At 42.6% G+C, this 25,936-nt stretch overlaps 1 protein-coding gene across 1 annotated transcript in view; it reads right to left on the reverse strand.

Annotated features, from left to right (window-relative positions):
• LOC128745097 (ataxin-1) overlaps positions 1-25,598 on the reverse strand; it is a 44,059-nt gene extending 18,461 nt beyond the window's left edge. Inside the window, exon 1 of the mRNA XM_053842083.1 lies at positions 24,891-25,598. Within this exon, the coding sequence (XP_053698058.1) occupies positions 24,891-25,072 (182 nt within the window). The 5' untranslated portion in view covers positions 25,073-25,598. The remainder of the gene's footprint in view (positions 1-24,890) is intronic.
• Positions 25,599-25,936: the final 338 nt, after the last annotated feature.

A 25,936-nucleotide genomic window follows, 5' to 3' on the forward strand; every position in this document is an offset into this window, starting at 1 on the left:
TCCCATGTACGTTTCTATTGGAAGGCGTGTAGAAAAAAGGTGGGGTGTATTTTTGACCTGCTTAGTAATTCGAGCAATTCATTCAGAAGTCGCGCACACACTAAACACAAGCTCATGTATCATGGCTTTACGAAATTTTATGGTAAGGCGATGTACACCTGTCTGTATTTACAGTGAGAGAGGTACTAATTTTATAGGAGCCAACAAGGAGCTTACTGAAGCTATAAACGCCATCGACAGTGCGAAACTAATGCAAGAATTGTTTACTAGCCACACAAAGTGGTCATTTAATCTACCCAAAGGCCCCCACATGGGGGAAAGTTGGAAACGTTTAATACGAGCGGTTAAAAAAATCTTAGAACAGATTCAATTTCCACGACTACCCACTATTAGTAATTGAAGGTATTATAAACTCGCGACCGCTCACCTACATTCCTATCGATCACGAGGTCGAGCTCGCTTTGACGCCAAATTCTTGACCAAACTCGTGACTTTAGTCATGACCTTGAAATGCGGTCAGGCATATATTAATATTTTTTTGAAACGATGATTCTACAATTGATGAAGGGACGGTAAGGGAAAGTAATGAAGAAGGATTTTTTTCCGGGAATGAAGGACAAGGGTGGAAAGGAAGGGGGGGGTAATAGGTAGCTATGCTTAACAAGTTGTCGTTGTGACTCCTATCTTTTGTCCAATGCTGGAAGGTGCATGGGTCGAACCAAGCTATAATCAGAGATTATAACCGGATTTGAACCCACAACAACTGCCAGGGCGTGTCGCTCACTGGTACCCGTGTACCTTTGAACCACAGAGGCGCTAGACAAAAGAAGTCTGCACAACCCCCCTTATTAACCATAGCGACATGGGTTGGTCTATTTTTAGACACAAATTGTGCCTCTTCCTCCACCTCCGCCAAATTCTTTCCTTATGGGGCCCTCTAGTGGGTTGAAACCACTGATTCTTTTCGATGATCATGCAGCGACCATAAAAAATGGTTGGAAAACAAATTCAAATTCAAATGCATGAATTCGGGCAGGAAAGTGCAAAGCCCCCGATCGGGTTCAGCTGTGCAAGCCATGTGGTGAGGAAAGCCTCTTCACAAAAGAGTGCATCAAACCACCCAGATGTCTGCTCTGCAGAGCAAAGGCGGGCAATAAGCCACATGCGAACCAATGTGTCCGGCTTTCAGAAGTAAGGGGATGCTTCGACTTGACGCAACCTTGATGAAGTGCGAAATTGCCGTTATCGCAGATCCCTACCGTATCCCTAAGGACAACGTTAACTGGGCGACGGAAAAAGCTCAAATAGCAGCGTAACGGACGACCAAGAAGGGTACGAGATCACTGTAGTCAGTGGCATCAACATCTGTAGCTGCTACAAGCTGCCTAGATGGACACCGTAACACTTCGAACGGATGCTAAATAAGCTTACTGGCGTGCTCACACGCCACAAGCTGGATGTTGTTAGAAGCGAATTCAATGCCTGGACAGTCGAGTGGAGTAGAAGGCATACTATTCCTAGGGGAAACCTTACTGGAAGTCATACGTAAGTCTAGCAAAAGAAGGTGCCGTTAGTACCTTCTGCAGAGGGGTGCATCAATTGATCATCGATACCACCTTCTGGAGCATAACGTTGTTGGCCAACATGGGCTGCAGAATGTTCGATAACTACACACATACCGACCTTCAAGCTATATGGTGCAAGATTGACAGTCGGGATCCCCCAATGCGAGGACTAAGTTCGACCGGTCGAAGGTGAAAGATGAAAACCTTCGATAAAGACCTATTCGTGGAAGCAAACTGCCATTTATCATACTGCCATTGCCTAAGATTTATCGTGTAAGGTAGCCTCCAACCTTGAACGGTCAAACTAATGACACCATCACTCCTGTCACTAATAAGCTCATTGCGATTACCAGGGATCTAAAGTCGACGAACACGACCGGTCCTGATGGGATACCGAACGAGGCACTAAAGGTGACGATCCAAATATATCATGATATGTCTTGTAAGACGCTTTAGAGCTACCTAGAAGTAATGGATTCTGCAAAAAGAAGGTCATTGTCGATTCCTTCAAGTCCGAAAGGATAGAAAAGCCAACGAGACAAAAAAGGCGGAGTAACAGCTATTGTGCCACGATTGGTGTCAAGAACGCCTTAAACAGCGCTAGTTAGAGAGTGACCGCCATAGCGTCGCATCAGACAAGGGTACCGGATCATTTATGCAGGTTGCTAAAGCTACTTCGAGATTCGGACGCTAGGGTGTGACACGGTTGATGGAGCGAAAAAGTACAAAGTGACCGCAGATGTTCCACGGGGCTCAATTCTCGGTCCTACGCTCTGGAACGCCATGGCCAAACTGATGGCGTCGCGAGTGGCGTGTGGTTATCGCACTATATCGCTAGAAGCGATAGGTGCCATTGCGGACATGCTTATTATATGTATACTCCTAAGTGCGGATATCGAGTTGCTATAGGAAGAGAAATGTCAGAGGCATTAGGCCGGACTCTATAAATAGGTGGCAACACGAATGGGACAATGCCGAACACGTCTTGGATCGGCAGATGGTTAGGTAAATTTTTACCAGACACAATTTTTTCAGGTCATGGGTATTTCAAGAAGTACTTAGATATGTTCAGTGAAAATCTACGGACTACGAAGTGTGTTATTCTTTCGACAATATAAACAAGTAAAAATATAAAAAAGGTTACTTTTACGAAAGAAAGGACCATTTTTAGAAAACGAAGTTGTGACTTCGGGAATAAATACAAAATATAAAATACTAAAACAAATACTAAAATTTTATTTTATTCGGGGTTACAAGTCGAACAAACGTGCAATAGGCTAAGCATTGGATTGATATCAAGTAAATCTTAATACTTGACCTAAAAGACCAGCGCACTTGTTTGATACAGAAATAGAGATAATTGACGGTATTACCTACACTTCAGTAATACGTACAGTATGTATGTAAATGTATGGGAAAGCAGGTAACTTTTAAATTTCAAAACTTGACGCAGGTAATATCAAACCGACTTTCAAAATTGGTAATACGCAGACGTTTACGGAAGTATGGACCAGTGAACGTGCGACAATTGCCGTTATCTTATGTACGAGTATCATATGTCTTTGAAAAGCTTAAAGAGTACAAAGCCATGGCATTGGCATAGGAGTGTGCTATCGTAGAAGGATTCGATTCGATACACTAAAATTCCACCTGGACATTTTTAAACGATTATCTGCACTCCAGTAAGCTAAACATCATGACACCAGCCGGATTTTTGGTTAGGAACTTAAATTTCACTTCCTCCGGAACATTCTCAAATTTCTTTGATGAACCGGCCTGTGCGGTTGTTGGACACAGCACCGAGGCTGAACAGCTTTTCGTCGGAGAACAGGAATATCATTTTCCCTTCTTCAACAAAGACAGCAATATCTTCAAACGAGTCCCTCGTAGTTCCTTTATCCGCTCCGTAATCAAGTGGCGCTTCACTCTAGCTGTGGAAGATGCGTGCAATTCTTCTTTGACGTTGATTCGCAAAGATTTTTCAGAAATGTTGGCTTCCGTTTTCCTAGGTAACGTAGGTACCAGATTGCGAGACATCGTTGCACGAACCGATCTGATTGCGTTTAGCGTATGAGCAAACCGCGGACCACCACTTCACGGCTTCCGCTGCTTAAGACCTTCTTGTAGAGACTTTTTCATGCGATAAACTGTGGTCAAATGACATCCTACCACCTTGGCAATCTCCTTCAGCGTCTTCTGGACGAGCCGCACACGCGTAAAAACTTGTTAGGTGTCGATTTTTGCAAGCAATAAAACAATTCCGACGTTCTGATGGAGCACGTGAAAGTGAAACGGAAGTTAACCTACAAGTGCCTACAAATGCCAGCGAATGTTACACGAAATGAATTTGGTGGTGTGTAAATCTTTTTGCCATCGATGAACGATACTGAACGCAATTGTTTACAATCCAGTATTTTAATCTTTGGGAGAGAAGTAATCTTCAAGCAGCCAACACCATTCTCTAAAAGTAGTTCCGCTGATACCCTTGGGTCTGTTATAACGCCGTCAATTTCAACTACTCGCGCGGGTACGTATACGTGATATTCTTTGGTAAAGCGCTCAGAGGAAACAATCTCATTGACTTGCTTCAAATCGTTGACCACTACCCGAAGCTTATTTGGCCTTACTCATGTAATTTCTGTCGTAGACTTGAAATATTTTGTTAGATCTTTAGAGATCTGAATAATGTTTAGTGGTTTTGAATTCGAACCAGCTTTGGGCCGGAAATAAACAACTAGTGGACCAGTCGATCCATCTGGGTAAATTTTAACACGCGACGGTAATGTGTCTGGAGGTTTTGGAGGTACTTCATCTCTTTCGTCAACCTGCATCGTGTGCTAGATAGTGCACTACAACAGGGGAATCAAAGGATTCATTTGCAAACTTAAACTTATACTAAGCTTTTATATTCAATTCAGCAGAACGTTAAAAATTTTGTCCGATAGAAGGCACAAACAGAAGTTTTTCACGGATTTCTCTTTGACGGCTTCAATATTCGTTTAGCTTTATTGTTACTTGTTATAGTGGGCAGCTGGATCCAAAGATTCCAAAATTGTCCGGGAACCGTTTTCTGTACTGTAATGGATTCGTTTCCGACTACCTTGAAGGTATTTTTCAGCAACTTCAGGTAAACTGAAAACGGAAAAAAAATATTTTCGGCAGTAAACTGTACCAAACGTCTCTTTCCATGCACAGGTTACTGATACAACCTTTTGGAGAATTTTTTGAATCTGAGGATTGTGTAACAACTCTCCATATTTTTCATTCAACGCAAGTTTCGATAAACTATTTTTAATCGTATTAGCATAGACTAACAGACGTAACACTTCGAAGAAATGTAACAAAACGTCGTACAAATGATTATTCGAAATCTTGCAAAATACATTAGCATCACCGACACTCGTCATCGCGCTACGCAAAACGGCTTGCTATAAATTTAGCTATGCTTCAAATTTACTCGTATTTTATCTTACAGCAGCGCCAGTGCAGGCGAACGACGTTCTCGCGCAGCGACTGTTGTTAGAATCTTGGCTAGAGTGCAAATTTAAAATGATCGTTTTTTTTTGGCGATGGAACTATGCTCCATTGTTACGTCTGTTAGTCTGGGGTATTTGCATACAAAGAAATCGTGATTTGGTATTGAAATGGTTATAGATTAGCACCTTATTCTGCAGATTGACTAAAATCAAGTACACTCTAAAATATATTTACTTCAAATCTCAACATAGTAACATACATATGACTTAGCATTTTTAAAGTTGAACATCTTTTTGACGTAGGACTACATCTTACGGCAAGATGTGGGATAGAGTGTCATTCCGAAAAATCGAAAAATGCGAGCGTCACGAAAAATGATAGGTTTTGAGTGGTAATAGCTTAACGGCTTCTCGATCGATTTTAAATATTCTTGCACAAATCGATCGGAAAATCTTCTACGCATCAACCTCAATATAGAAACCGATTGATTTCAAAGTACGCACTATTGAAAAATTGAAAAGAATGAATCATTGTCCAACTGACAATCCTCGCTTCATGATTAGTTTTAACGTATTTTTAGAAAAAAAAAAACAAGTGACAAAATCTCCCCGTCTCAACAGGTCGAAGTTTCGAAGACGTCGAAGACGATTGAACCTAGACCAATTCGATATCTGTGCTTGAGAAGTACGCTAGAAAGAGTAATAGTCTTCTCGTCCCAACAAAATTCCTTACGAACGCGATTAAACCTAGTTCAATATGATATCTATGCTTGGGAAGTATGCCAGAATACCAAACCACCTTTCTTCTTCAACCAGTGTTATCGTTTAAACATTAAACCTAAACCAATTTGATGTCCTGAACGTAAACAATTTTGTTGAAGTCTAAAACCACCCCTTTCATTCAACCGATATCACCCTTAAAAATTAAATCTAGTCCAATTCGATGTCCTGAATCTGAAACTTCGTAGAAAAGTGAGCGGTAACCCTTTCCTTTTGCCAGATTACATCCATATTGTACTGCAAGTATTTATTCGGAACTGTTGTCTTGCTCGGAAACAGGGATGAAGGTATATTTGTGCATGTGACCTGTGATGTGACGCAGCAATTCTCAAAGCGAGGAAAATCAGCGACTCTCTTATCCGAGAATAGTTTTGAATGTTTCATTTGCTGCTTTGCGTCAGTTAGTTGCCTGCAATTCTTTACATCAGTGGTGCCCAAGCATAGGCATGGTGCGGGCCAAATCAGATCGCCCATGAATGCCGCGGGCCGCAACCATTTCTGACCATTCATGTGCATAACAAAGTTTGAAATATGCGACACCAGAAAACATTTTTTTAGGAATCACTGCAAGATTTACATTTGAAAGCATTCAGATCCACAACATGCACGAAGCATTACGACTAAACTGAGTGACCCCTATGTCATTAAAAAAAATCTCATAAGTCCATCATCTTTCAAATCAGTCCGAGGGCCGCACGAACCAACTCGGAGGGCCGCATGCGGCCCGCGGGCCGCGGTTTGGCCATCACTGCTTTACATTGTTACAATAGTCAAGCATTACATTAGATTAATTTCTTTCGAAAATGATGGACAAGACAAAGCAGGAGGGATGCGTAGTGATGTCGATTTTTATTTGACCGTCAACTCGGTATATGGCAGGCAGATATAAAAAAATTTCCAAACAACTTTCACGTACTTAGCTTTCAATCATGAAAATAAATAAAAACATGTAAAAATTATCGACTTGCAGAAATATGAATTTCTCAACCTGCAGCACAGTCAAGCCATTTTTACATAGCAATTTTTTGATGTCATCAAAATACATATACAGGGATACCTCGATATGAGACAGCCTCGTTACTCAGTTGAATATAATTAAAGAAAAAGTAGTTAAGTGGAAGGACCGGCTTGATCAATATAAACAACGTGTACTTACTAGAATTAGAATAGGGCACACTCGGTTAACACATAGTTATCTATTAACTCCATATCAAGATGCACCCCTTTGTTCACGTTGCAATATTAATTTGACAATTTTTCACACTTTGCTTGACTGCAAGCAATTTGAAAAACCTAGGAAAAAAATACTACAAAAATGAACTACTTATAGAAATACTCAAAATGACAAAAAGGAGGAAGACAGGTTAATTAAATTTATAAATAAGATAGGATTATTCAATATTTTGTAATTAATGTAAAATGCGTACAATATCAAAGACGCGAGGGGTCAGTCCCGGCGTAGCGGTTAGCACCTGGGTTCAAATCCCAACCCCGCAGAAGTCACGAATGACATAAGCTGTTAAAGTGACTATAATCTAACAAAAAAAATAATCAAAGACGCGAATGACCACAATAGGTTAATGCGTCTCTAATAAAAAAAACAAACAACAATAAGACAGCCTCGTTATAAAACAACCTCGATATAAGACAAAAATTGTTGAGGCTGTCTTATTGCTGTTTGTTTTTTTTTATTAGAGACGCATTAACATTGTCTTATATCGAAACAAATCCCTTTTAACATAGCTGGTGACCGCTAATGCAATTTTTTTTGACGTAGGACTACGTCTTTCAGGAAGGTAGCTTGTATAGGGGGTAATTCCAAAAAATCTTTCTCGAAAAATGATCAGGTTTTGAACGCTAATAGCTTAGTGGTTTCCCGATCGTTTTTCAATATTCTTACACCAATCGATTGGAAAATCTTCTAAGAATTGGGCCAAATGTAGAAAAGTATGGATTCTTGATGTTGAACTATTGAAAAATTGAAAATAATGAACCTATGTTTTACCAGAATTCTCGCTTCGTGATTAGTTGTTGGAAATGACGGCATCAAAGTGGAAATGCGTTTTCACGCTTCGCTTCATAATTCAGTCAATTTTCAATAGATTTCCAAGATATTTACACCAGTTGATCAGAAAATCGATTTGGAAAATATTGAAAATATAGAAAACAATTGATTTTCAATGCGCGGCATTGAAAAATTGAACTATTTTCATATTTTTGCCTTCCCTCGTCAGTGCTTCCCTAGCACGGATGACAGAAATATATACGATATGAACTATGGGGTTAGCTTCCTTATGATTGTATTTAATTTACGCCCTATAGAACCCGATCGAAAATTGTTGAGCTTCAGCTGTTGCTGCTTCCCCGGATAAGGCAACAAAAACATCCAAATTCACCAAACGAAACGCCAACAAACCGAAGAATTCATCGACTCATCCGCCAGTGAACGATATGGTTTTGGCTGCTATGCCTTTTAATGCGCGTCGTTATTCGGTCAGCGGCTTTCGTTGGCGATACATCGGCAAGCAGCTAGCTTGCGACACATCGGATCAGAATCGGACAGGCAGTTTTCGAGTCACATCCGTGGCATAATTTTAAAGGATTTATTTGAAACATTATTTGCCTTACGGTGCACATCGTCGTCAGTTGGTCGTGTTTATCGGCTGCTGAGGAAAGGAAAGTATGCTGTGCGTGTTGGAGCTGGAGCACTCGTCTCGCTGCCGTGAAGGAATATCTGGCTGCTGAAATTCTGGAATTAGCAGGAAATATGCTGCTCACGACAACAAAAACGATCAGAATTATGCCATGTCACTTGCAGTTGGCTACCTGGCCGGGACTGGTATTTCATCGTGACTCATGACCATACACGAACGGCTTCGTTGATCGCGTAGCTGCTGAGGCTGGTCCGTTGCAACAAGTCGTGGTGCGTTAGTGCAAGTTTATTGCAAGCTACAGTTATGATAATCAAACAATCGGTCCTTTTAAGGATCACACAACGATTGAAGAGTTTATTATATTTTCTTGCCCAGTTAATACCATAATAACACAGGCAACGAGGGAAAAGTTGAACTTTTCGACGTTGCGGACGACCAACAAATGGCGGGAATAAGTTTACTGGTCATGGGCGACATTTTTGCCACTTCCAAAACGTCTGCAACTTGTAAATGCTTTATTATCAGTGTTCTTTTGTAAACTGCAGAAAAGTTTGCGCAAATTTTTCAGCTTTTGGAAAACTCGCGCGTACCATTTACCGATTACTAGAGGAAAAGCACTATTCAACGTAGAAACAGATCATGAAAATTTATTTACTGTTTGGTTTAGTGTGACTTCGATTCGTTTTAATAAAATAGATTCAATCAATTCATGCATATAACTCCAAAATCGGTTGAGGATTGAACGTATACAATGTTACTACTTTGATAAACGTTGCGTATGTAGGTTGTATACATGAAAAATCCTATTATTACATACATGAATACATCCTACTATCGCTACAAAAGGACTTACGTAGTCCAACGTCACCTATGCGGTCGTGTCTTGTGCACAACCCCTCAGATTAAAAAAAAAACATGTTTCGATATAAGACAATTTCGATATAAGATAACTTTTAGAAATTATATATTGTCTTATATCGCGGTATCCCTGTATATGTTGATGTTAAGATTTGAGGCGCTAATAACATACATTTAAAAAAAATCGAATATTCTCAACCTGCAGTTAGTGTCAACAAATGCTGCATGTAGCATGATGTACATGAATAATTGTACTATTACATGCGTGGATACATGCTACTATCACTACAAAGAGACTTACGTAGTCCTGCGTTACCTATGCGGTCATGTCTTGTACACAACCCCTCTGATTTTTTGGGAACGGAAGGTAACCGTCATTTTTTCCTATTTTACGTAGAATTTAGTCTGCTTTCCAAATACCATATCCGCATTTTGCGCAAAGACTAAAAATATCGAATTTTATTAAACCATGTGTTTTAAAGCAAATTCGCTTTGTAATTAAGGGGATCCCGGGCATAAAGGACACTTTGACTGTTTTCAATTAATTACGGGCAAAAAGAACCAATTCAATTCAACCTGAATAGGCCTAAAACTTAGATGAGGGTAAAACAGTTTCAGTGCGTTTTTTCGCTCGATATTATTAGGTACGGGGCGAAAGTGCCACTATGGTGGGGAAAATGGTGGAGAGAAATGTAGAATTTTAACTTCTATCTATAGGAATTAGGTCTAGTTAATGTGTTAGATCAGAAATAATACACATAAAGATAAAGAAGATATCATCAGTATGCTTGTTTTCGGGAAAGTCATTTTAATTTTGTGCAATTTTCAAAAAGTAAAATTTCAAAATCATTTTAATGTCTGAGTTTATATTTTTTATCGATGAATTTTCTTATGGTATATTGTAACACACTTTTGAAACCATAAAAAATAACCATATTAAAATTCTTCATCGTTTTCACGGAAAACCGAAGAGTGGTACTTTTGCCCCAGGTGGTCGTCTTGCCCCTTGTTCCCCTTCGTCTATCAATCTATCTATCTATCTATCTATCTATCTATATATATAAAAAGTGCGTGAGTATGTTTGTATGTTTAAATGTTTGTATGTTCCACCATAACTCCAGAACGCCTTGACCGATCTCCACCAAACTTGGTACACATGTTCCTTGATATAAGAGAACCAGCACTGGGGGGTTGACAAAAGGGGGAAGCCATAACTCCAAAACGCCTGGAAGGTTATTCATCAAACTTGGCAGAATTGTTCCTTGGTATAAGAGAATCAGAAATAAAGGGGACGGTTCGTAACAGGGGGAGGTCATAACTCCGAAATGCCAGGTTATTCACCAAACTTGGCACACATGTTCCTTGACACAATCAGCACTGGGGGTTAACAGAAACGAGGGGGGGACGTTCCCTGACAGGGGGGAGGGTCCCTAATAGGGGAAGGCCATGACTCCGAAACGCCTTGACCGTTCTTTATCAAACTTGGCACATATGTTCCTTGACATCAGGGAATCAGAACTGAAGGGGTTGACAAAAGAGGGGGAGTATCAGGGGAACACTCCGAAATGTTTGGACGGTTCTTCTTTAAGTGACGGTGGGACAAAAGAGGGAGCTGATGACAGGAGGTTGCTGACAGGAAGGGGGGAGTAACGCCCACATGACTGTAAAAATTTATCCGTACAATAGAAAAAAACAAAATACGAAATACTAAACGGCAATGCTCGCAGCTGTAGATTTGTCAAGTGTAATTATGCGCCGAATCAAAGTGACCCGTGTAAAAAGTGTTCGACCATTAGTGCTAAGTGTTGCTGGCCGACTCTATTTGAGTCACAGGGGCAACCATTCAAACAGTGGTATCAGGTATCAGGTATCAACTCCGCCTGCAAATGACGGATCTCGGTAGAAGCATGTTCGATGAACCTGAAAATACTGAGAACCTGAGCAGAGGGTCCAAAGCCCCTAAAGGAGGATGGTTGAATAGCTGTTATCCATGGCTGAAAGTAAAAACAAGAATGGATAAACCCCTAATCCAAGGTGTCATGCGACCCGTGCCGAGGGATGAATGGTGGGGGGGGTTCTATAAATACCCAGCCTCAAACGGAGCCTGTGGAGTACCAGAGCGCCCTCCACAGTAATCAGCCCTTACCGCATCATGAGGGGCTCTGATGCGGCGGACTCTTCTTTCCCCTCAACTCGTGGGATTCTATATGAATAATCAAAATCAAAAAAACTTTACTTCAGTGAGCGCGGACGGATTAGATAATCCGTTCGCAAGAGGTGGTATCCAGCGATCTCCGCCGATGGAAACGAGCAGAAGCGCCAGCGTAAGCGGAAAGGGAAGCGGCATACCTGTCGCTCCAACTGCATCTACGCCGGACGCAGCGATGAATGGCCCGTCGCTAATAAAAGCAGTGGAAGGAAAGAGAGACATGCTACCGAGAGTGGTAGCGGCGTCTCATCAGCTCGATGCCATTATCGAGTTTGTGGCAGGCCGCAGCACCCTAGCGAAGGACCTGAAACAAAGCCTGCTCATGCTTCGGGGCACCATCCGTGCTGCGACGAAGGAACACGGCGAACTCGAAGCGCGAGTAAAAGTGATAGAAAAGGCGTTTGTATCGAGGTCTGTACAAACGGATGCCTGCCTGTCAACGACTGACCACACCGTAGCCCTTGTGACTATGGAGCAGTCCAGTGACAACAAGATATCGACTAAACGTGCAAGGCAGTCCCCAGGGGAACAAACCCCCACGGGCCCGAAGAAGCGCTTGATCGCTGAGGATCGTAAGCAAACTGTGCAACCCTCCGAGGGTAATAAGACGCAGTTAGCTCCCGACAACCAGTGGGAAACAGTGAAAAAGAAGAAGGCCAGGAAGAAAGAGGAGGATCGAACTCCACCGAAAGTGGCCAGAAAAAAGAGGAGCAAAGGCGATGCCCTTATCCTCAAAACTGAGGGGCTGTGCTATGCAGAAGTTTTGAAGGCCATGAGAGGGAATGAGCAGCTGAAGGGTCTTGGCGCGGATGTGCGGAGTATCCACCGCTACCGCACCGGCGACATGATCCTTGAGCTCAAAAAGGATGCCACTGAGAAGGGTTCTGCCTACAAAGTGCTGGCAGAAAAGGTCCTTGGTGATGGCATACAGATCCGCGCACTGACGCCTGAGCTGACTCTCCAGCTTAAAAACCTGGACGAGATCACTGAAGCGGTCGAACTGACACGAGCTCTCAAGGAGCAATGTAACGTGGTGGTGACTACCGAAGCAGTTCGTCTGCGCAAGGGACGGCGGGAACCCAGGTAGCTACAATAAGACTTCCACTGGTAGACGGGAATAGAGCCCTGAAGGCGGCCAAGCTGATGGTGGGATGGTCCGTATGCCCACTGAGCGTGTTCCAGCAGCCGGAGGCTTGCTTCCGGTGCTTTAAGCGAGGGCACAAGTCCTGGAGCTGTAAGGGGCCTGACAGAAGCCACCTGTGTAGAAGATGTGGCGGTGCGGGCCATATAGCGAGGGACTGTTCGGCGCCGCCCAAGTGCCTGATATGTACAGGCCAACGGGACGCTAAGCACACAACAGGAGGCTCAAAGTGCCCCGCGGGCGCGCCGGCGACTAAAACACGGGCATAGTGCAGGTAACGCAACTAAACTTGAACCACTGCCATGCGGCCCAGCAGCTGTTATACCAAGCAGTTACTGAGCCGTTGACGGACATTGCCATCATCTCGGACCCATACCGCATCCCTGCCGGAAACGGTAACTGGGTCTCGGATAGGTCCGGGTTGGCGGCTATATGGACGACAAGCAGGTTCCCGGTTCAAGAGGTTGTGTCAACTGCAGACGAGGGATTTGCGGTTGCCAAAGTGGGTAGATTGTTCTACTGCAGCTGTTATGCTCCGCCGAGTTGGTCGATCGAGCAGTTTACGCGGATGGTAGACCAAGTATCAGTTGCGCTGACTGGTCTAAGGCCGGTGGTTGTGGCGGGCGACTGTAACGCTTGGGCGGTTGAGTGGGGAAGTCGTCGCACGAACCATAGGGGTCGGATTCTGCTTGAGGCTCTGGCAAAGCTCAACGTAGACCTGGCCAACGTCGGCACCACAAGTACCTTCAGCAGGAATGGTGCAGAGTCTATTATCGACGTGACATTCGGCAGCCCTGGTCTGATAGGAGACTGGAGGGTAGACAATGGCTACACTCACAGTGACCATCAGGCGGTCCGCTATGGTGTTGGTCAGATAACGAGGCGGCAGGCGGCGGGTAGAGCCAACACTCCAACCACCCGTGGGTGGAAGACATCATACTTCGATCCTGAAGTATTTGTGGAAGCGATCCGAAGAGAGTGCGGTGATCGCGATATGCCCGATCCGAACGCTGATCATTTGGTTGAGGTGCTGTCGCGAGCGTGTGACGCCACCATGCCTAGGAAAAGCCGACCTAGGTATGGTAGGTCACCGGTTTACTGGTGGACCTGCTGCTTTCGTGCAAGAAGAATTATGCAAAGAGCTCGTTCGGACGAGGGCAGAGCAGAATGTCGAGTAGCACTAGTTGCTGCACGCGCAGCGCTTAAGAGTGGGATAATAGCTAGCAAGCGAGCCTGCTTTGAAAGGTTATGTGCCAGTGCCAATGCGAACCCGTGGGGTGATGCCTACAGGATCGTAATGGCAAAGGGCAAGGGCGTGATGGCACCCGCAGAGAGATCGCCAGAGATGCTGGAGCGGATCATTGAGGGCCTCTTTCCGCGCCACGAGCCAAGGCCCTGGCCTCAGGCCGCTGAGTCGTCCCACGGCCGACGTTCCAGTATCTCAGACCATAGCGTAGGATGGCCGGTCTCCGTGCCGAACATCCAAAGTAACGTGGGCGACGGTGGTTTAGAGGTCGGGGAGGAAGTAACGGTTACGAACGAGGAACTCATTGAGATCGCTAAATCCCTAAAGGTGAGCAAGGCACCGGGACCAGACGGAATCCCGAATATGGCCCTTAAAGCGGCTATTCTGGAGGCTCCCGAATTATTCGGGGCAGTAATGAGTAGATGCCTGGAAACTGGCGACTTCCCGGACAGATGGAAACGACAGAATCTGGTCCTATTGCCGAAGCCGGGAACACCTCCGGGTATCCCCTCGTCATATAGGCCGATCTGTCTGCTCGATACTGCCGGCAAGGTGCTGGAAAGGGTTATCCTTAACAAACTCGTACAGTACACTGAGGGTACAAACGGTCTGTCAAGGAACCAATTCGGCTTCCGAAAAGGCAAATCTACGGTAGATGCCATCTTGTCTGTCACTAAAACAGCCGAGGTGGCAATCCAGCCCAAGAGGACAGGTATTCGTTATTGCGCAGTTGTCACGCTCGACGTGAGAAATGCGTTTAATAGCGCTAGCTGGGACTCCATAGCCAACTCGCTTCGGAACGTCCAAGTGCCGGTGTCGCTGTACAGGATCCTGGAAAATTATTTCCAGAATCGTGTGCTATGCTACAACACGGAGGAGGGTCAGAAGTGCGTTCGAATCACCGCAGGGGTTCCGCAAGGTTCCATACTGGGCCCGGCGTTGTGGAACGTCATGTATGACGAGGTCTTGAAGCTAAAGTTCACGGTAGGGGTGGTGATTGTCGGCTTTGCGGATGACATCACCCTGGAAGTCTATGGTGAATCTATCAGAGAGGTTGAGTTGACGGCTGCCCACTCTATAAGCATTGTTGAAGATTGGATGCGATCCAGGAAACTGGAGCTAGCGCATCATAAAACGGAGGTTATCGTGGTGAACAACCGCAAGTCGGTACAGCAAACAAAGATCAGCGTCGGGGACTGCACTATTTCGTCAACGCGGTCCTTAAAACTTCTGGGAGTCATGGTCGACGACAAGCTCAAGTTCGGGAGCCACGTCGACTATGCCTGCAAGAAGGCTTCCACAGATATTTCGGCATTGTTTCGTATGATGTCTAATAGCTCTGCGGTATATGGCAGCACATGAAGGCTATTAGCCAACGTGGTCCAGTCTATATTTAGGTATGGCGGACCGGTGTGGTCATCGGCGTTAGGTACCAAAAGTTATCTAGCCAAGCTGGAAAGCACCTATCGTCTCATGTGCTTGAGAGTGGCGAGTGCGTATCGCGCAGTTTCACATGACGCAATCTGCGTCCTAGCAGGTATGATGCCTATTGGCATTATCATCAGCGAAGACGTAGAGTGCTTCAACCAACGAGGAACTAGAGGCATACGGAGTACCACAAGATCGGCCTCGATGACCACATGGCAGCGGGCATGGTCTAATTCCACAAAAGGTCGGTGGACACACCGACTTATCCCGGAACTATCTGGGTGGTTCAACAGGCGCCACGGCGAAGTCAACTTCCACCTGACACAGATTCTGTCAGGGCATGGTTGCTTCAGACAGTATCTGCATAAGTTTGAGCATGCGGAGTCCCCCGCGTGTCCCGAATGCGTGGATGTTGAGGAAACGGCAGAACATGCTTTCTTCATATGCCCTCGTTTCGCGGGCGCGAGAAGCAGCATGATGGCAGTGAGCGGACAGGACACTACCCCGACACTACGTCTGCTACCCAGATTGTACTCGAGCTACAAAACCACTGGAGAGCCGATCAACGGCGAATAAACAGCCTAACTACCATAGTCCAGTAGTTATCTAAGCGAGTGCATTAAGCACAATAGCCCCTCCCTGAAGTAATACCGATAAGGTGGTGCCAGGGGGGATTGAGGCTGGAGACTCGAGTAGGGTTTTAGTGGGTCGGGATCCTCACGCCCCATTAGGGGGGTCGGGATACCTAAACCCCACTCCCTGAGGTATCTTCTCAGGTGTCTGATAGTACCGTATCTTCTAAGGCGCTCAGCAGATTTCCCAACTCGTAAAAAAAAAAAAGGTATCAGGTATCAGGTATATATATATATATATATATATATATATATATATATATATATATATATATATATATATATATATATATATATATATATATATATATATATATATACATATACCGAGAGATTTTTGTATCCCCAAGGGGATACTGCAATCCTTGGTAGTTAACTTATCAATAGTACACCCCCTGGGGGGTATACTCATGATAAATAAGAGCTTATAGCTCAATACCGCTTTCGGTAAGAAACATCAAAATGTCTCGTAATTTTAGTTTTCTAAAATCCGATTCATTTAAGACGTAGAATCCAAAGATCCTATGACGCAATTGGGCTACTGCAGGATAGTTACAAATTACGTGATATGGTGTACCGTAGTCGGATTCACATAAATTACACTGAAACCATTCAGCTCGCTGAATCGTAGCCACATGATAATTTAGTCTGCAGTGACCAGTCAGTGATCTGACAAGAATACTGCAATTTACCTTTGAGTGTTGCAAAAGAAATTTCGCAACCTTCTCACAAGGCTTAACAATGAAACTTTTCGTTTGACGCCGCACAAAGGGCTTTTATAGCGACTTGACTGTCAGAACAGAAGTAGATAATCTTGCCTATCAGTTCTTTCTGAAGTGCAAACTGAGCTCCGCACATAATTGCAAACATTTCAGCTTGAAAAACGGTACAGTAACTACCCAACGAATAGGATTCCTCCAATTCCAGCTCACGGCAGTAAACACCAGCACCCGCGCGACCTTCGTACAAGGAACCATCGGTATAACAGACCACATAGTCGGAAATTTTCCTTTCCATGTAGCCTGACATCCACTCCTCTCTAGGAGGAAAGTCACATGAGAAAGTCCTATACGGGAAAGTACGCATGAGCGTTACATCGCTAGGAGCAAGGGCAGACTTGTCCTCAGCAACAATTTGCGACCACAATCGAGTATGACCAGTGGAACCGTCCACAGACTGCCAAAGGCCAATCGCGTGTAGTTGATAAGCACATATTAGTGCCTCTTGCTTCAGGTGGAAGTGTAGAGGTTTAATATTGAAAATAGCTTCTAGGGCGGCAGTAGGAGTTGTAGTAAATGCACCAGACATTGCCATTAAACACATCCTTTGAAGATGGTTTAGCTTTGTCTGGACAGTCACAACTTCCCCTCTGTGCCACCATACAAGTCAACCATACGCCAGTATTGGTCTGACAACGACCGTGTATAACAAGTGTATGTATTTGGGTTTAAGCCCCCAAGAGTTACCAATTGCTCGTCTACATTGCCCAAAGGCCATGCACGCTTTTTTAATTCGGAAATCAATATTTGTGGACCAGTCAAGCTTGGAGTTGAGAATCAACCCCACGTACTTCACTTCGTTCACAACATCAACATCCGAATCGTAAAAGCGCAGAGCGCGAGCTCCATTGATATTTCTACGTCTTGAAAATAAGACGATAGATGTTTTGCTCGGATTTACCGAAAGTGCATTTTCTCGGCACCACGTTTCCACGACGCGTAGTGTCTGCTGCATTAAGTCAAATAATGTGCTTATGCACTTTCCAACTACTAGGATGAGATAATCATCCGCAAAACAATATGATGGATAGCCTAGACCATTGAGTTTCCTTAGTAGGCCATCCGCCACAAGGTTCCATAAAAGAGGCGAGAGAACGCCACCTTGTGGACATCCACAAACACTTTGCTTCCAAATGCTTGCTTGCCGTAAGGACGAAAAAAGCAATCGGTTACTAAGCATTTATTCTATCCACTTTATGATTATTGAAGGCACATTATGATAACGAGCAGCCTCCAAAATGGAAGCGAAAGATATGTTATCAAACGCGCCTTCAATGTCCAAAAAAGTTCCTAAGCAAGATTCCTTTTGTGAAAAAGCAACCTCAATTTTATCCACCACATCATGTAATAAAGTGGTTTTAGATTTGCCACTTTGATAAGCATGTTGTGCTTCTACTAAGCTTGTTTCGCGGATGTGGTGATCAACAATCCGCTCAAGTGATTTAAGCAAAAAAGACTTTATACTGATTGGTCTAAAACTTTTTGCTTGCTCGTATGTCGCGCGTACACCTTTAGGAATAAACTTAATGGTTATTTCACGCCATTGAGTTGGGATGTACCCAATAGCAATTTTTTTTTCCATGTGTGGACTCATTACTGCGACCAGTATAGTTGATCTATTGTAATATCGCCCGGGTGTTTGCTGTATGACCTGCACTGCATTTCTTTTTGCTATAATCGCTATTGAGTGAGCGATATGCTTATTTTAAATTGTATGCGTGCTTGCGTGTATTGGGGTTAACCCTTCCTTCAAAGCTTGATCTACTTTACCCACTTATTCCTCGCTGCCAGCACTATCCCCATATTATAGCCGTCCCTGGTGAGGACTCATTCGTACCTCTGACCAGTACACTTAACTATAGGAGGGACATTTGCACTGTCAAGAGGCTTCAGAGGGTAAATATAGAATTCAGCACGAAGCTAGGGTAAATGGAGGGGCCTGAGAATAAACCCATGCTAAAGTCACTTGACATCGAATGGCTTGATTCTACTAAGATTTGAACCCACGACCACTCGCTTGTCAAAGCAGACTCGGAAACCTTGCGGCTACGGAGCCCCCCACCCAATAGCAATATTACACACAAACATCCTTCTCAGAATGTGTTTGAAGTACTTGAATCCTTTCTGCAGTAGAATAGGATATATTCCATCAGTTACAGGAGTTTTGTATGGAGAGAAGCTGTTCACGGCCCACTCAATCGCTTCAGTTGTGACAAGTCTTCGAGCAAAAGCCCATGAGTCTAAGCTACCTAAAACGATTTCTGGATCATTTCAAACTTCAGGTTCCACACAGCCCGGAAAGTGACTATAAAAGAGACATTCCAGGATTTCATTGTCATTCGAACAGTATTCGCCGTTCGAACTTCGAATGTTATTAACTTGATAATCTTTCGATTTTGACAGTATTTTATTAAGTCGACTTGCCTCGCCGAAACTGGAAACGTTCCTGCAGAACCTGTGCCAGCTCGTGCGTGCTGAAGATCGTAGAGCCTTTGCATAGGATCAGACAGCAAATTGTAAGCGAAGCTAATTATGTTGGCCAGAACGCACTTGGCGTAAAACCCATAAGGACCCATAACCCATAAGGCGGACTCCTATGTTGTTCCCACAAAACGCAAGGGACAAAGATCGACCAGAGCCCCACATGGCACAGTAGGGGCAAGATACCCAAAGCACTCCGTTCGCGACTGGCATGTTTTCACCCCTCCAGCCATTCAGTCATCGGCACGGAGTTAGACCTTGACTTAGGAGCTCCTTCAAAATCTTAGGGGCTTTGCAAAATCTAACGGCAGGATCAGGTCCTGTGGCTCAATTTTTGCCCAAACGTACAATTCGGCACCAACCACCAAAGGGCATAACTGCAGATTGTGTAAAACAGACCGATCGAGAGTCTCTCTCTATCTCTCTGTGCTAAGCCAGCTGAGAAAATAACTCTCTCCCGGTGTGCCCACACCCCGCAGCCACGCCCTCCGAAAAACCGGCGCCGAACTGCATGATTAGGTAGCCGAAAACCACACGGCGAGTGTTCCACCTTCTCGGTCTGCGTACGACAACCAAGGTTGCGTACCACCAGGTGCATAACTTTGGCTGCCGTACCCCAGCCGGCACCTCGTGGAGTAGGAGAAGAAAACAGATAGGAGTTAGAAAACAGAGGTGATATATTTGCACATTTTCACTCATTTGCCAACCTTGGCAATCATTCAAACAGTGTGGAGTTGATCTGAGAACCCATGGTCAACTTTATGTGGCATGTTCCAGAGTGGTCTCGGCCAATAATTTGTGCATGCTTGCTCCTGGTGGTGAAACTAAAAATATTGTTGACAAACAAGTTTTGTCTAGAAGTGAGATGAAAGAGATGACAGGTTTTTTTGTATCCATAGAACACTGTTGCACCTTCTTCTTTTTTGAAATGTACAATAACAAAACTATTCATTACCTATGGGTGGCCATTGTTAGCGGAAGGTGCAAATAGGATAAATGTCTTTGTTTCTTTTTCTTTATAGGGTTTTATAGGGATTTCCGTGAATCTGTTTTGATGTGTAAATGGCCAGGTAGACAAAAAAGGGGGAGCTGACAAATGGGGAGGAACGTCCAAAATAGTTATTTGCTTGAAATCGAGTCAACGTAACAGAAAGTCTTTGGATGATGTAAATTTCGACGGCCTTTTTTGCGACCAAGTCTTTAAAAGAAATAGAACACTTCTAAAACACTTGAGATTATATAAGTTACAGTAAACGTCTAAAGCTACTTTTACTAAATTATTAAGGTTAGAACCTAAATTTGCAGTTATTTATCAGGAGTTCTGGCAGCCCGGTTCAGAATTGTTGTTTTTATTTTATCGCTCCGTTGCTTTCGAAACTTTCAGTGTTAAAACTCAGTATTTATTTCTGCAGTTTGCGCGAGTGTGTTGTTTAGTGCTGATGGTTTCCTAATCCCGCTGATTTACAAACGATAAGCGCGGATAAGTGCATTTTCAAACTTAAAGTAGTTTCCGATGATATGTCATAGAAACCCCATAAAAATAATTCGAGATGCCAATTGTTTTCGATATTTATTGACGAATATGGGTTTCGTTTGACATGTAGTTGGCGCTACGGTACAGATGATGGTGTTATCCAGCAACATTAAAATAGTTAAGCAGAGTTTTGAAATGTGTAGCTGAGCAACTGAAATGTTCTCTTCGGCTGTATTTTGATTAAAATTATAAAAGCGGATAATTTGAATGAATGAAATTTCGTGTTTAAAGCAATATCTCCAAAATAGAACTTAAACGGTATATGTATGGAAGAGAACTATTTCAAATCAGCTTCGCATGCTGCTTGTTTCAAATTATAACTATGATTTTGTCAAATTAAATACGCGCCAGAATAATGAAAATTATTCTGGAAGTGTGGATATGTAAAAGTATCCATGCGGGGCTTATTGTTTATGAAGGCGACTTCGGAATGTGCGTGTATATCCAGGCATTCTAGAAATGGGTCGTTGGATGAACAATAGAGCTATCACCTTCTATCTCCAGGACTAAAATTATTTGCATTTAGGAAGACAAACTTTCTAACTAAAAGATGCAAGTAATTTTTTTACATAAAAACGCTGCCGGTCAGTGGGCGATGGATTGTATCACACACACACACACAACCTAAATTTGCAGTTATTTATATGACTTTATAATGATATTTCGATTTCTTTGCTTCTTGCTTTTAAATTTGAATGTATCCTTGATAAAACATCAGACTGTTTAAGAAAACACGCTACATGCCACATCACCTCGTTGTGATTCAGATATCATCCCACATCTGACACGGGAAGGGTTTTTGCTACCATTCTCCTAAGGAACACAGGAAGAAGTAAATGTAGATACAAAGATACTCAACGGGATATATTTAGGGTTTTCGCGCTTTATATTGAGTATACGCTATTTTGGCAGTTCCTGATAATCAATTATAGCATGATTAAATCGTAGGCTATCCTTATTATCACGTGCCAAATCACACGTTTAGAATGTACCATAAATCTCAAATAGTTGGCGTTTGTTTTAAAATCAAATTTTTTGTTTAACGGGACATAAACAACTAAAAATTTTGTAAAAATCACAATTTTTATTTCAGATTTTGATTCGACAATCTTTTCCGCTTATTTTGATACTAATTTTGAAATGATCCGACCACGGGAAGTGGCCGAAAAACGATCATACACATAAGCATTCCAGTGCGGCATGGAACAACCTCGATGGAATAAAACGCTGCTCCTGTAAAAACAAAATTTTCAAACTTTATGTAACTTTTTCTCAGAAACTACACAATTTATTGAAACCAACTGTTTTATGTTTTGTTGGTAAAAGCTAGGCAAACACTTTTATAACTTTTGAGCTTAGTAAACAAAACACAGCTTGAGAAAATCCAAGAGTATTTGCAAAATTTTTTAGATGTTTATGTCCCCTTAACCGTAGGAATTGTTGGATCAAGATTGCATTTGTGGCAGCCCATCAAATTGCCTATTTCACTCACCCACCCACTGCTGTAATCATTCACTACGTTCACTACGCGTGTTAGAGTCTAGAAAATTTTTTATTCAACAGTTTGCTTGGATCTAGCGTTACAGTCAGACACAAGAAAACTATATATTTTAATAATAATAATAAGGAAGCTACATACCGTGAACGCCCCTAATTCTGCGCAGCTCCTAATTCTGCGCATTTTTCTTTATCTAAATATTTTTTAACATTGTGCATAACTATGATCATTGCGTTATTTTTTATGAATGTCTGTTGAATATTACGCCATTATTCACAAATAGGCCATAATATTTGAGAGCGAAATAATTTAACGTGAAACTGAAAGTATTTTATATGGCAGAAAACATCGTCGTTAGCACCAACGCTAAGATTATCCTGCTAGAAAATTAACAAATTTATGATCGAAATTCTTTGCAAGGATCAAATTACCCAGTATAATTAGAAAGAATAATTAGTTTTAGTCATGTTTTAGACAAAAAGAGTGATTGCATGCATTGCTTTCCTTAGAAAAATGCGATGCAATAATGCGCAGATTTAGGCACAGATTTTTTATTCATGTTCCAAATTCTGCGCAGTAATGTATCTTACGAAGAAAGCGCGAAAGAATACGCAACCTCACCCAAATGGCTGAGGTATGGAGGCATGAAACTCCAAGTAGAATCTTTAACTTCCATTGATTGGAATCCTGTGCTGTGTCTCGGGGTCCGAACCCATGAGCGCCAATTCAAGAAACCATGTCTTCTATTTTTTAATGTCAAACCTCAAGGAGCTGTCAGAGAGTGGGGCAGTGATTTCTATATGAAAACACAATTTTTGGTATTAGTCTAAAGTGTAATGTTCATTATGCAGAAAACTCGAATCAATTCGCCCTTCACGTTATCGAGAATAAAATATTTAAAATGAAGCAATCAAAATGATAACAATATTTCTTTGCCACCCGGACAGCACAAGAAGGCCGGATCATGGATTTAATTATGGTAATGGCTAATGTCGGGTTTTTTGGTGTGCTTTCAGCGTATAAAGACATAAACAGCATGGCAGAAGTATTTATTTTCACTTTTTGGGTGCGCAGAATTAGGAGCAAATATGTGCAGAATTAGGAACATGGGCAAGAAAGTGCGCAGAATTAGGCACCGTGGATAGGTTTACAAAACGAAAAATATACTCAATTGTTGGTCGACTTATAATTTCCATATTTTTTACCAGATATTATAGACCGTAGTACTACACGTTGCTGCTATCCACGTTGTTAATTTAAATCTAGAATAACGGAAGAATCATACAAATGTCTCAACTGCGCAGAATATGGAACGTTCACGGTATATTAATAATAATGCACGTAATGTACCGAAATTACAAATTCATATTATGGGTCGTAATCGTAATGTATCTTATTCATTCATCTTTTTATTACATTGCACAGGTGACTACATTTGAACCCTTAGTAAAATCAAACGGTGAATCATCACAATGTTAGCGGCGTGCAGTTTGCTTTGTGCATTCATGATGTTGCATCAAACAATGATGAAAAATGTCAGATTCCGTTGCACTGTTTATACACCACAACAAACGGCACATATATGGAAGCCCCTCCCTGCCGGATCAAAGGTATGATAAAGTGACTGTGGCAAATTGGAAGTAGCGTTGTATTGATTTGTCGCCTTTCGTTGGCTATATACATACAAATCCACATAATACATACGTACATACATATGCAATTGCGTACAATATGTACACTTAGGTCGGAAAACATCCCAGGAATGTGTGTGGTTCGAATGTAGATATTTTTAGACGACATTTCAGTCATTTCTTTGATGAGTCGTTCTAACAACACATGATCAGACTGTTGTCAGTGGTAATACGTGGGTGGTTATGGGTTACGCTCGTTCTCAAGAGAGGAAGGGTGGTTTACATCGTAGTTCGTTCATAATAAGTTTGGCGTTCGAAGCATGCGATGTAGTATACGGTGCAAAGTATATCGTTGACAGCATAAAGGCGATGGAGAATAGAATCGGGGAAACACACGAGAGGGAAGAAACGAAAAAATAGTGAGCGGAAAAAAGTTACATTAATGAATGGCCGGTAGATGCGGGAGCAGACGACCGGTGGTTTGCGTCCCGTCAGCCAGCATTCACTCTGGCAAGCGGGTAAGTCTGCACGAGCTCTTCGGTCGGGTAGTATATCAACGTGTAGACTAACTGAGAGGAGAGAATAACCTTGAACTTTTCATTAGGTTTTATTTTCGTACACATTCTCTCGTTCGTTAGCTTTGCTGGGCGTATTTTTTATAGTAAAATCGATTTAATTCATCTCCAAACTATGTTGTTTCAGTGCCTGAGACAGCTATTCTGAAGTTGCACGTACAGCCACAAAATATTTTGTACAGGTGGGATAACGAGAAAGTTTATTTTAATGTATGTGGATAAAAACGAAATGTTAAAATTATATGCTTTCCGTACGTTCCGACTTTGAAACTGCTGCTAACAGTTTTTTTATCGTTTAAAATCCAAAAGAAATTTGCTCATTCACGGTTCATTAAAACAAACTATTTGTAAAAATTTCGAGAATTCAGCACAGATATTTAAATAGATGCATGTACATACTCACCTCTGTTGTTTCGGGTGAGGTCGTGCAAATTCTGCCACTGACATATCGACCAGGTTGGGTCCCAGCAAGGGTAAGCCCGTTGCCGACAATGGGAGCTGTCCAAGCAGTGATGGTGAACCCGTACTTGGAAACGGATGGGGATAAACCCGGCCCGATCCTAGATTTTCCACGGCAGAAAGCATTTGCCGTGTTTTGTCGGAATGTCGCAGCGCCGACGCTTCCAGCCGACCGGCTGTGTCTCCGTTGTAGGAACACAAATTTGTGGCTGAGTTTCGGCAAGTAAATGATGAATTTCCATACAAGCACAAATACTGATTTCTACTCAATGCTCGAAACTATTTTCCTTGATCACTTCTAGAATTCTAAAGTACACTCTGCAAATGCTAATATGAGTTAGAAAATGCCTTTACGATTCTTCAATACTGCGTTCAACTTTCTGACTAAAACATATGCAACCACATTTGAATTTATTAAAAATCAATTCTATTGACGCAATTCCATCGAAACACTCTCCCGGTTTACCACCTCCGCCTTCAAACCAGACAACTCTATATTTTTAAATTTCCGAGATTTTGCTTTTTATAAACATGTGCGATATACACTTTGACGTCTCGTGACCTGTTATTATACAAATGTCTAAAAGTGATCTGCACTGGCTAAGGCTAGAGCGCGTGATTGGTTATTTGCAGATCCACACCGCGCGGCAATCGTCACATCACCCGATACATACACCGAACGGAAACCGTACCGAACTCTCAGGAAAGCCACTGTATTTGTTTATCTGAAATGAAAAGGGAGTATAAAAGAACACTGAATTTCCTGCAATCTATAGCAAATACAAATGATTTTATTACTCTTGGCTACAGTTGTAGTAGCTAATATTTACATGTATCATATTTTAATTGAAAATGATCGAAATTTATAGAATTTGTACTAGTAATGAAGACCTAGTAATGACAGTTACAGGCATATTTTAAACCATTCAGCTGCTGCTATGTGCCGATGCGGTCAAGGTCCGGACTCGATTATCCGGGGACTCCATTAAC

Source organism: Sabethes cyaneus, chromosome 1 (genome assembly GCF_943734655.1).
Source record: "Sabethes cyaneus chromosome 1, idSabCyanKW18_F2, whole genome shotgun sequence".
NCBI classification, from domain to species: Eukaryota; Metazoa; Arthropoda; class Insecta; order Diptera; family Culicidae; genus Sabethes; species Sabethes cyaneus.